At 37.6% G+C, this 13413-nt stretch overlaps 1 protein-coding gene across 1 annotated transcript in view; it reads left to right on the forward strand.

The window, feature by feature from the left end:
* Nucleotides 1-13413, forward strand: part of DDX10 (DEAD-box helicase 10) — a 352575-nt gene that overhangs the window by 237265 nt on the left and 101897 nt on the right. Inside the window, exon 16 of the mRNA XM_053594940.1 lies at nucleotides 9975-10031. Coding sequence (XP_053450915.1) covers nucleotides 9975-10031 — 57 coding nt within the window. The remainder of the gene's footprint in view (nucleotides 1-9974; nucleotides 10032-13413) is intronic.

Genomic DNA, 13413 nt, shown 5'->3' on the forward strand with positions numbered 1-13413 from the left:
ACTTCTGTCCTTTAACTCTCCTTCTGGACAGGAGCCTCTGTGGAAAGCTGGCTTCAGTTCAGCCATCTTCTGGGGCTGGGTTTGAACCCTCCACCTCCACCATATGGGACCGGCACCCTACCCCTTTGAGCCACAGCCCTGGGGACTTTTGTTTTAAATCATTTCCTTTCTACCATTGTTAAAATAGAGCATATGATTTTTATTTATTTTTGTTTTTTGAAACTGTCTCACTTTTGCCATCAGAAGAGTACCGTGGTGTCACAGCTCATAGCAATCTCAAACTCCTGGGCTCAAGTGATTCTCTTGCCTCAGCCTCCCGAGTAGCTGGGACTGCAGGCGCTCGCCACAACACCCGGTTATTTTTAGAGATGGGGTCTTGTTCTGGCTCAGGCTGCTCTTGAACCTGTGATTTCAGGCAATTCACCCACTTCGACCTCCCAAAATGCTAGTTTTACAGGCATGAACCACCATGCCTAAGCATATGATTTTTTTTTTTTTTTTTGAGACAAGAGTGTCACTATGTCACCCTCAGTAGAGTGTGGTGACGTCACAGCTCACAGCAACCTCAAAATCTTGGGCTTAAGTGATTCTCTTGCCTCAGCATCCCATGTAGCTGGGATTATAAGCGCCCACCACAATACTCGGCTATTTTTTGGTTGTAGTTGTTAATGTTGTTTGGCAGGCCTGGGCTGGATTTAAACCAGCCCCAGTGTCTGTGGCCGGTGGTGTAACCACTGAGCATGGGAGCCTAAGCACATGATTTTTAAACTGTTTCCATGATTGTGCCACAGCAATGTTGAACAGATAAGTTTTGGGCCAACAAATTGAAGTTAGTACCTCTGTAACTAAGAGTTAATGTCTTTTGAAAAAGTTAGTAACAACTTCCTTTTTATGTAAAAATAGGTGAATTCTGCACAAGGCAGTCTGTGGCATACCTTCCAGATAGTTGAAGATGTTACGTAGTCTGAAGAAAAGCACAAGGAAATAACAGGAATAGTTCTCTGTATTCAATTTTAATGCAGATGCTACCTGATACTTACCTGATTGGGTTCATAGTAGTTTCATCAGTAAATCTGTTATTTACTCAGACATGTATTTGTGTGTCCTAGAGAACATAGTATGTTTGTGAGCACTTTGGAGTTAGGTTATTATAATAGCATGCATAAGGCTCAGCACAAGTGTTGAGATCAGTTACGCACCAAGTGTCTTGGAGTAGATTTCTGCCCAGAAGATATGAGATACTTTCTACAATGGCAAGTAGATACTTTCTACAAGTTGCTGAAACAATTGTGTTTGGGATGTCTACTCGGCTCAGTGTGGCATCAGTCCAGTTTGGGTTACCAGGCACCAGTTTGGACTGTGCTCTCCTAATCTGACAAATAGGAAGTAGGAATGGGAGTTAATCCCAATGATCAGTGAGATCCATTGACTCTGTAGATTTAAATAAGACCTGAGTAAAATTATCCATTACTATTTGGAAAACAAAAGTTCAATTTGTCATTTTTTTCTCCCTGACAAAGCAGCTGCTTATTTTGGTTGATGGAAAGACTTACTCCTTGTTCACTTATTTCCAATAGTTATTAAAATCTCACTTAAAACTAAATACATTAGTCTTGCACGGGTTATTTTTCTTTATTTTTTTACCTGAATATGTTGGTTTTGAAGTCAGATTTTTCCTGATTGTGAATATTAATAATAATGACAATTGTTCTAGCATAAGATTTTGCCTTGGGCAAGTACAATTATGTATTCCCTTGAGGCTGTCACTCATAATTTTGTTACTTCTATGAAAGTAAATTGAGAAGAATATATTACCTTCCCAAAGAATATTCACAATACTAACTCTAGGGTCTTGGGGTAAGCTTTACTTCAGGAAGACAGAAAGAGGTGAAGAAATTTTTGACACAAAATTCTGAATAGGGGATATGCCTGAAAGAATTTTCCTTGTGAAAAGAAAAGTCCATAAAACCATCTGTATTTGATACATATTTTTAAAATGTACATCAATTTTAGAAGGTTTCATAAGCTTTAGAATTTTATTTCCAGCATGTTCAAAATGCTATATTTTTGGTTTGAAAGCATTTGATATTTAGTATGTAAGTGAATTTAGTCTTAATGATTCTGTTTGAAAGTATGTGTTTGCTCGTGCTTTTAAAAGTTAACAGCTTTGATATGACTCAGTCTTTGCAGAGTGGGACTCAGGTGCTCATTTTGCCCCCCACGTGTTTTTCCTCCGTGCTGTTCCACCTGTCTTTGATTTATATTTTCATCTACCAAATTTTGAAAGCTGTGTAATTTCGTCTATGATTCAAGTAAATATCTATAGCTTTATTTTAAAGATTCATAAAAACGAGGTATAAATATTTTTAATGTATTTTTTTATTTTCAAGTTTTACCTTACTTTCAATTGACAAATAATTGTCATATATTTGTGGGGTATGATGTGATGTTTCATTGCATCATTTTGCTGTGTAATATGCATGGAGATCATCAGAACTTACTTCTGTCTAACTGGAACTTTGAAACCTGTGACCAACATCTCTCCTCCACTCCCCTCCCCTGGTTCTCACCATTCTGCTTTTCTACACATGGAAAAGGTGTACTTTCTACTTGTGTTCTACTCTCTACTCTGAGTTCTCATAAAGTGTCTACTAACTTTTAGGTTCCTCATGTGGTGTTTGTGTAGAGCTTAGCTTATTTTGCTTTGCATAATGTCTTCTAGGTTCATCTGTGTTGTCATGAATAACAGAATTTTCTGTCTTTTTAAGGCTGAATAATACACCAAGTGTGTATATGACACTCATTTAATCCATCGTTTCATTGGCGGGCTCTTCAGTTTTCATGTCTTGGCTGTTGTGAATAATACTGCAGTGAACATGAGAGTTCAGACATCTCTTTAATGTACCCATTTCCATTTCTTTGAATATAAGAGATACAAAGATTTTGGCTGGCTTACAGTGCAAAAACAAAACCCATGTAGTTTCATGGCATCAGTAGGAGTAGAACTCAGCTTCCCAACACTTACCATAATTCATATCTACTATTCTGGACTTCAGAGGCCCTTCTGTAACTGCTCTGGGTCACTTAGCAGCTTTCTTTGTTATGTGTTTTCATTACAGCCTTTAAATACCATTTTCTTCTGAAACAATGCTAGTGTTCACCGTCAACCTGGCAGTTACAGGTAGCAGTACTTAAGTACTTAAGTGTGCCTACTACTTTTATTTTCTCTGCAGAATATTTGAAATCATTCATTAGAAATAAAAATACAGTAAAAACTATAATTTTTACATACAAACCCATCCTTAGATTAGTAAATTTCAAAAGCACTAGTTCTGCATGGAGGCAGTGTGATTTCTGAAAATTCAATCAGAACTGTTGAAAGATGGGCCTGGATCTCATCGTGGTAATGTTTTTACTTTAATGGAGTGAAAATCTGCTCTGTAGAGTGTGACATCATTCTTGGTTCTGAAAGTTGACTTGTATTTAAGGTGATAATATCTGCTATCACAGCTGAGAGCGGAGGGAAACAATTCATTATGTTCTTTCATTCCCTTGAAATTTGCTGTAAGTGCTTTTTCCATATCAGAATGTGTGTTTAGATAACAAACATGTCGAGATGGGTGTCAGGACTGCTTGCAGAGAGGGCGTAGTCTTGCTCTGCTTATTATCAGCATAAACATTAGAAGTCACGAATGAATTAAAGGGACATTTGAAGAAATCTGTTTTATTTTATTGTTGACACAGAATTAATTTGGAATGGAATCCAGGTGGCTTAATAATAAATTTGTATGATAGTCAAGAAAGAGGGAAGCTCTTGATTTGGGAATAGTGGTAGCAAGAATGTTAATAATAACAAGTAACAGTTACTTAAATGGACCCCTCACAAAGATTATGTGTACCACCACATTACATGCTAACAATGAACTTCTAAAATAAGTGAATTAGTCTCATTTTACAGATGATAAAAGTAAGACTTTGTAGATTAAGTTAAGTGTCCAAGACACCACATCTTACAAATAACCTCTGAGAGTCTTATTGAGGTCTTTATCACCCTGTAGACTCTGTCTTTTTAAAAAACTATGCAGCTGTGTTGCTACTTGTCTCAAACCCTGAGTCATTCTCTTACAACAGGGAACTCTGAAGCAGTGAATAGAGGTAGCGATGATGATAGGAGTGGAGGGTTTTAAAGACCTTTTTTGTTGGCTGGGGCTGGGTTTGAACCCAACACCTCTGGTATATGGGCCGGCGCCCTACTCCTTGAGCCACAGGCACCACCTAGGAGTGGAGGGTTTTAAAGAAGGGATGACAAATCATGGGAAATTTTCAGATTTCCAGAACAAGATCATTGGTCTCAAATAAATTTAAGAATAAATAAGTATCATGGTTAATTGTATAGTTTAGGACCCAACTGTTACTATGTTTTCCTGAATGTTAGTTGTGTAGTGATATTGGTACAAATAGTAGTATCAGATTACATTTTTCATTAGCAATTGCCATTTAAGAATCTAAGGTAATGTCAGAGACTTGTCTGGCTCGCATGGTCTTGTGAAATTTTCCCGAGGCCAGAAATGTCATCCTGAGAGCAAGGGAACTAAGCAAGCATCTGTTGCCTAATTCTAAAATGGAAGTTGCAGGTAAAGCTTATTTACATGAGAGGGAAAAGATTCTTTTCTAGACAACCTTGTCATCTTTTAGTTTTAGCCTTTCCTACAATGGTCACAACCAGATTTATTGTTAAAAAGAAGGGGCCAACTTGTTACTACAGAGCCTGTGTTCTACAATTTAGAAGATGTCTATCTGGGAAGGTTTCTCTTATGAATGTGTAGCATTTAGTACCATTCAGTTGAACGTCTTGGTGTTTGGGCTGCCTTATATCCAGTATCAAAAATGAGGTAAATATTCCGATTTGCATCGGTCTTCTCCATCAGTGGTGTGACAAGTTTGAGCTGTTTATCACCCCTTTTTCTATTCTTTTGTGGAATCTTTTCCTTAAATACCGTGTGGTATTTGAGAGGTAGACTGGTTTCGGTTGAGGGTGAGTAATGGGTGGGGGAGTTGAGGAGGGGAGTTTGGTGCCAGTGGAATCTAGGAGACTGACAGGATTAAATTGTGGACTATAAAGGCCTTGGAAGGCTGGTCTGAGTCTTTTTTGCCCATTACTATGTATCCAGTGCCCACCACATGGCCTGGCACAAAATAGCTTAGTAAATATTCAAAGGGATTAACTAGTGAAATGTTATTTCCCTGTCAGTTTTTTACTTCCTGTCCTCATATCCTTCTTGTTGTTACAGATCTGTATGACAACTTTTTTATATTCAGACAAAGCTGTAGGATAGGTAAGAGATCAAACAACCTTACTGTATTGAGTTCCTGGGAAAGATTTAGATTGACTGGGATCTTGTTTTTAGAGTGCAGGGGATATCTTTAGAACTTAGAATTCTTGTCTTTTACTCAGTTTTGTTGATCCAGTTTTCTTCCCTGAAAAACAGTCTTTGATATACTAAAGAAAGATACATATCTTTCTTCTTTCCAGTGTGATAGCTGGGGACTCAGTTCCTTACCAGGCTGACACAGTTGCCTGAGATTCGTTCAAGTGGGTCGTGCTTCCATAACCACCTGAAAAATGAGTTATATTTCTAAATCTACAAAATTTCAAGTATCACTGTAGAATGAAAAAGGTTAAATGCACAGTCATGACTGTCATGAAGTTCATACTTCATGGTGTTTCTTCTCTGGAAGTGATAGTGTATGAGAAACCAAAAGAAGCATAATACCTAGAAAGGGAGTATTTTGTACCTTGAAATGTGATTTTCTGTTATTCTGTCCCTTGTGAAACTGATTTTCATTATTGAATTTCACGTTCTCCTTCTACTTAATCATTTACAGCATGGCAGAACTAAAGATAAAATTTTGCCGTTCTTGTGGCATAAAATAGCTGTTGGTATTTTTCTCCTCAAAAAAATGAAATAGGAATAATAAAGAATTTAAAGCATTCGAACCACATGTAATTGGGAGACGGGTAGACCTCAGTTACTGAATCTAATATGTGGTAAAATTCAATTATACTTTCTCCCTTAAGTCATTGTTTTCCAACCTTTAATCTTTATATGTTGTCAAAATCTTTATTTAAAAAATTTTTTTTTCTACTACAACAAAGAATATGCTGTCTTCCCTATATCCATTTATAAATTTTGAATTACCGTAATTCTACTTCCTGTTTTCTTGTGCTTCTCTTGAAAGGCTAAAGTTACAGTCTCGGCTCTTTGCAGACAGAGCACTCACATAGCTTTTTCAGATAAGAAAGAAAAGTTTTCTAATGTTTCACTTCAAATTATTTCCCCTTTGTTTCACCCAGGGTTGAAAGCTTGTTGTTTTTACTTTTTTTTTTTTTTTTTTTTGTAGAGACAGAGTCTCACTGTACCGCCCTCGGGTAGAGTGCCGTGGCGTCACACGGCTCACAGCAACCTCTAACTTTTGGGCTTACGCGATTCTCTTGCCTCAGCCTCCCGAGCAGCTGGGACTACAGGCGCCCGCCAAAACGCCCGGCTATTTTTTTTTTTTTTTTTTTTTGGTTGCAGTTTGGCCGGGGCTGGGTTTGAACCCGCCACCCTCGGCATATGGGGCCGGCGCCTTACTCACTGAGCCACAGGCGCCGCCCGAAAGCTTGTTGTTTTTAATGAGATTCCTCATCTGTCTGAGCCTTGTGGTAAAAAACATAAGAGAAAATGTCTTATTTACACATGCGTGTGGTTTCTGATAGCCAATTGAAACTGCAATTTAAAATATCCATTAGTGACTATAGTACATTAATAGTGGAATTCAGTAGAGATAGGAAATCGTCAGTATATTTTTTCTGACGTGGTTTAAATGGCTAAGTAAAAAAAAAAAAAAAAAACTTAGGATGGAGATTGTTACGTTTATTTGTATAGAAAGGTTGTCTTTGTTGTAAACATACTGAGTTTATTCTCTGCTACTTTGAAGTGCCATTTTCAAATACTCAGAGATGTTGAGAGAAGGCCGGTTATTGAATAATTACAATAAAAATTTATGTGACTTGTAAATGTGGCCAATTATGTTTCTTCTGTGTAGGAAACTAATAAAAAAGTAAGTAACGTTCAAAAATGTTATCAGGATGGAAAGACCCATGTGGTAGCAGACCAATGAAAGAAGTGGCAATGTTTCTCCAAAACATGTTAATAAGATAAGAATACTGTATATGACCCTACAAAGTCAAATATCTAATGCTCTAAGGGAGGAGTGTGGCATGTGGGGGTGTGCCAGGGGTGAGGGAGTAAGGACTTGGGCTCTATGGACCCAGTTTAGTCCCAAGTCTGTCACTCTCACTCACTACCTGAGTGGACATCAGGCAAGTTACTTTGTTACTTCGAACTTCCCTTGTTTATCCATATGACAGGAATAATAATACCTTACAAGTAGTTACAAAGGCTTAAAAAGATAAAACAATAGGTTTAAAAAGATAAAACAAATTGGTATGTGAAATACCTAGAATATTGTTAACATTAAATTCTGAATTATTACTGTAGGTAAGAAATAATAGTAATATACTAATGTGCAAATAAAATTTTATGAAAGTACAATTTTATTCTCTGTAGTTATTTGATTTTTATGTGGCTGTAGTCTTAGTTTAAGCAGTAAGACACTTGAAAGAGATTATGATCTTTCATAGACTAACGTAAAATACTGTTATGTTTAATTTTAGTATCTAAAGCAGGAAAACTTTTTGTGGGAAAAGAGAAGAGAGGTAAAAAAATAAATACATGTATCCTCAAGTAAAAGCCAGTTCCCAAACTGAGCATAATTAGAATCAGTTATTAAAATTTTCCTTTAATATTTTGCTACTTTCATGTATTTTGTTGTCTCCAAATACATAAAGACAATCAGTAATTGGTGCCAACTTTTAAGAATTAGGCACAAATTTTTTAGAAACTGTTATCCGTTAATTTATTTTTCTCACAACGTGAGGAAACACTGACATTATTTTATTTTAGTGGCAGAACAACTTTCCCAATCTCATTAGAAAACCAATTCAGGGATAGAGTGTGATAATATAACTATTGCATTAATTGCTGCTTGCTAAAATAATGCTAGTTGCTGTTTCCTTCTGTTTCTAAAGTTACATCTGTTAATGTTTAATCCCCAAACCCTAACATTTTTATTCTTGGAATGTATTGGAAAAATCACTAAACTTGTCACATGAACAGGTTTGAGATCAGCCGCTTTCTAACTAAGCTCTTTGGTAATGAGTTTCTCCTTCTTCATCTTTCCTTTTCCTCTGCCTGAACTTGGTTTCTGGCACTTCAAAGTAATGTTTAGAATGTTTCTCTTGCATACTTGTATATGAAGTTTTACCTGCCCCGTAAGTTGTATATTTTATTTGAAAGTCAGATTACTAAACATTTTCTCCAAAGCTGGAGAAGAAAAAGAATACTGACCACAGAAACAGAATGATTTAACATGTATTACTTAGAGCTTGACACATATACAGTAGCTGTTTGATTTTGAACTTCTTTTTTTTTTTCCTTGAGACAGAGTCTTGGTCTGTTTCTTGGACCGCAGTGCAGTCGTGTCCTCACAGCTCACTGCAGCCCCTGACTCCTGGTCTTAAGTGATCCTCCTGCCTCAGCTTTCTGAGCAGCTGGGACTACAAGTGCCCACCACACTTGTAATTTCTATTTTTTTGTGGAGACAGGGTCTCACTTCTTGCTCCCTCCTGCTGCCTTGGCTTCCCAAAGTGCTAGGGTCACAGTTGTGAGCCACCATGCCCAGCTGAATTTGAAATTTTTGAGTTTCACTTGGAATTTAGCTTTCCTGCTGTGCAATGGGAACTATAGAAACTGAATCTGTTTCTGATTCTGAAAGCTCTGTGAACTTTCTTCCTCTTTGAATTAATGAATATTTAATACCCTTTGAGATTTTTTTATGTTTTATGAATTAATGAGCATTTAATGCCCTTTGAGTTTTGTTATGTTTTCACTTTGTCGCGAAGGAGTCTGTTAACGCAGACAGGATATGTGGGAGCATTCTGTCCTCCATGGGGTTTAAGCAGCAGAGTAGCTCGGATCTGTCTCCAGAGTATGGATTAGCCTTGGGTTTGAAATTTGTAGAATGTTATGTGTCTGTAAAGCATAATGCTAATAAAAGAGTGCTCAGGCTTGGAAAACATGTTCATTCACATGTTAATATGTGTTCAGTGTAATAGTTAATCATGATGGCATTTCACTGAATCGTGAAAAAAATATTTGCTATCTATTCACTTTTTACATTGACCTAGTAGTTCACCAAAATTAAAAAAATATATAAATTGTTAGCTATGTATTTAGGATTGTGAATAGCCTTTTTATGGTTGACAGTTTAATTTTGGAGAGAAAGACAGGCTTTTTAATTTAAAGCAGCATTCATTTCAATATTACCTGAGTCATTGTAAAAACTTTTTATGTGACGCATATTTCCTTTTTCTTATTTAAAAGATCTTGGTATTGCATTTTTCTACAGATTTTGTGATTAATGGGAAACTAATGGGGAAATTATAAAAGTAATTTAATGAAATAGTATTCTTTATGAGAATGACTTTTAGGGTTTCTTGAGAAAATATGGCCAGTTTCCAAAGAACCCTCAGAGAGAGGATTTTTCAGAGGATTAGGAAAATAGTCATTATTGCATTTTTTTCTTCTAATAGCCGACACTGGTTGTGGACTAGTCAAATATCAGAAGTTATGCGAACCACTTATGTTTTTTATATAATTCTTACATCAACATTATAAAGTATGTGCTTTCATTATTTCCACTTTTAGAAGATAAAATATGTGCCAATCCTATGGTGGGTACTCGATAAATGTTTATTGAAAAACAAAGTTCACCTATCAGCTGGCTTTAAGGAATAAAACTGTAATGAATGTTGTACATCTAATAGATACAAGTTTATATGTTGCTGATTTTTTTCCTCTGTCTTGTAGGAGAAAAGACTGAAAGAAAGGGAAGCCAGGAGAGAAGCCGGCAAGAGACCGGCAAAGGTAAGGGCTTATGTGCATGTATTGTTCCCTGGTTCTATTATGGTATAACTGACAAAGGAGTTCTATGTTTTGACAAAAGCAGCATTTATAATTTGAAATGAAATTTAAGTTTTTTTTTTGTTTGTTTGTTTGTTTTTTGAGACAGAGTCTCACTATGTCACCCATTGTAGCGTGCTGTGGCGTCACAGCTTACAGCAACCTCAAACTCTTGGCCTTAAGCGATTCTTTTGCTTTAGCCTCCCAAGTAGCTGGGACTACAGGTGCCTGCCACACCGCCCGGCTATGTTTTGGTTGTAGTTGTTGTTTGACAGGCTGGGGCTGGATTTGAGCCCACCATCTCCGGTGTATGTGGCTGGTGCCCTAGCCGCTGAGCTGCAAGTGCCTAGCCAAAATTGAAGTCCTTTTCACTATGCATTTTATACTTGTTTGCATAACAGGACATTCTAATTGAATTCATTCCCATGTGGCCTATATTTACTTTTAAATCTTCTTTTGCTTCCTCTATGATGCAGGATGAAGAAAGCCCAATGGGCTTCCCCCATTTGCTCCTGCAACCTTTTCCAATTCTATTTTGTGTCTATTAAATACACAAGGCAGTAGATTCTGTGGGCCAGGAGTGGTAGCATTCTCATCCCTGTCATCTTTAGATAGGCAGCCTGTGTGAACCCAACTTGATAATAAGTAACTCTGAAAGCATCCGGCTCAGTTCCTGGCATCTAGGAGAACAGAATACTGTATCTCTCACTTGCTGTATTCTGTTAACAATAATCTGCAGCTAGTATGTATGTGGTTTTCCTCAAATCTGTATGTACAGTTATAAGCAGCTTTGATTTTTATCTGGCCTGTTGGCCACTGAGTGGTGTTTAGTGTCTGTATTCTGAGGATGTTGAGTAGAAATGATTTCCTAGAGCCAGGGCTGAGTAACGAACGTTATGTCAGACTCCTGCTCTGTCTCACTGTGCTGTGTCTGAGCAGCTGTGATTTCTTCCTGGGCGTTAGCAAAGCTCCAGCTCCCTGAGGAAGCCAAGAACGTTCTTTGCCATTTTTTTCTACACTGGCCATAGCACTGAGGGAGCAGGTCAGAGATGACTCCTGCTGTAGTTCTGATGTGGGAAGCAATTATTCTACAGGTAAGATGAAAACATTGCCCGTATTTAGTGTTAAATATCACTCTGTTCTTCCGAAGTGCCCGAAAACAAGATCTCCATTATGTGCAGCTGACAGCTAAACCAGGTGGTGACTTGGGCATAGGCTTTAAAGTGCACATCTGAATCTCCATGGCAGGGAAATGAGATCTTAGAGGCTGAAGTAGGAAAAAATTTAAATTTGAGAAGAAAGGTCTTAAATCTAATGAAGGCATTTGATAGTTATGAATATTGGGTGTTCATCATAAAGTGAAACCTATTTTATTTCAGTACCCCGCTCTCATTTCTGCATATGTAAATATGGAATGAGTGATACTGTCTGGAGTTAAAGAAAGTGGAATGAATGATTCCGTCTAGAGTTAAAGAAAGCCCCGCTCCTTGCATTCCTTTGTGTGCATGCATGGACATTTGTATATATTACTACGTGTGGTTTATTTTTTATACTCATTGATGCTGTATGTGTGGATTTTTTTCAATAGTAGTTTAAGCTATAAGAAATTGTTCTCGCCCTTGAGCCTGCCTCCTGGATCTTCCTCCTTTTATTCCTCTATAAATTAGTGTACATATTTGGTTTTAAGAATATGTCAACTAAGAAAACAAAATTGTAAAGACCATCAGAGTTGGACTTTTCCATTGGGACTCATCTTTTTTAGCCAAACTCGCCCTACATTTCTTTTTATTTATTTATTTATTTATATTAAATCATAGCTGTGTACATTAGTATGATCATGGGGCACCATACACTTGGTTCATAGAGAGTTTGACACATTTTCATCACAGTAGTTAACATAGCTTTCGTGGCATTTTCTTAGTTATTTTGCTAAGACCTTTACATTCCACATTTACTAGGATTCACAAATTCCCTTGTAAGATGCACCGCAGGTATAATCCCATTAATCCCCCTCCCTCCCCCTCCCTCCCTCCTCCCTCCCCTCCCTTTCCCCCTTCTCCCTATTTTTAGGTTGTAACTGGGTTATAGCTTTCATGTGAAGGTCCTACATTAGTTTCATAATAAGGGTGAGTACATTGGGTACTTTTTCTTCCATTCTTGAGACACTTTACTAAGAAGAATATGTTCCAGCTCCATCCATGTAAACATGAAAGAGGTAAAGTCTCCATCTTTTTTTAAGGCTGCATAATATTTCATGGTATACATATACCATTGCCCTACATTTCTAACTCCCCCCTCTGTGTTTGTCTGTGTTTCCTGGCATTGAATAAAGCGGGGTCCTCAAACTGTGGCCCACAGGCCACATGAGGCGGTGTGATTATATTTGTTCCCATTTTGTTTTTTTACTTCAAAATAAGATATGTGCAGTGTGCATAGGAATTTGTTTTTCATAGTTTTTTTTTTTTTTTAAACTATAGTCCGGCCCTCCAACGGTCTGAGGGACAGTGAATTGGCCCCCTGTTTAAAAAGTTTGAGGATGCCTGGAATAAAGAAAAGAGACTTTCTTTTCAAGAAAAGGTCTCATTTCTGCACAACCACTGGTAATGAAAAGAAGAGGCTCTGCAGCTGACATGGCTTTGCTCTCCGACCTGGAGCTTTAAATAGAGAGAGGCCGCGTTTTGTTACTGCTCTGAATATGTGCACTGCCTCCATTTCACAGCCCTTATCTGAGTATTCAGAGATGGCAGCCCTTTTGTAGGAGTGTTATTACTGGAAGGATAAGTGGCCAGTGGTAGCTAGGCCTCAACTGTTCTTTAAGACACTGAGGGCTGGCAGCAGGGACAGGTTCAGGCTGACTGACAGAGCCCAACAAATTAGCTGAAACTGAACTTTTGCACCCAGCTTCTTTGCAAATGAAAGTGACAGAGGATGAAGGCTTTCATAGCTTTTCAGGGGCCTTTTGGAAACAGACCTAGAAGATATTGGGAATGACTTTGTAGAGGGGTGATGGTCCAAAGTTCTGTGATATGTAAGAGGAAGTATACAGTATGAATCATTAGGTTTCTGTGTGTATGTGAGTTTTAAATGATAGATACGACTTTAGTGTTTTGAGTAAATGTTGCCTTCTCTTTGATCCTTTTATTTAAACATAATCCTGTGTGACCTGAGAGACTATTGCCTTCTGAGGCCCTGTGGTTCAGTTCCAGCTAACATCCCTTTGATCCAGAACCTACAAGATACCTTAATAGAAAGTGGTATTTGCAGACTTAATTTACCACAAAATGCAGTCTTATTCCTTGGCAGCTATTTTAAGGAATCAGTACATAGAAATGGAAAGTGTGTGTGT

This window comes from Nycticebus coucang, chromosome 6, assembly GCF_027406575.1.
Source record: "Nycticebus coucang isolate mNycCou1 chromosome 6, mNycCou1.pri, whole genome shotgun sequence".
In the NCBI taxonomy this organism is placed as follows: domain Eukaryota; kingdom Metazoa; phylum Chordata; class Mammalia; order Primates; family Lorisidae; genus Nycticebus; species Nycticebus coucang.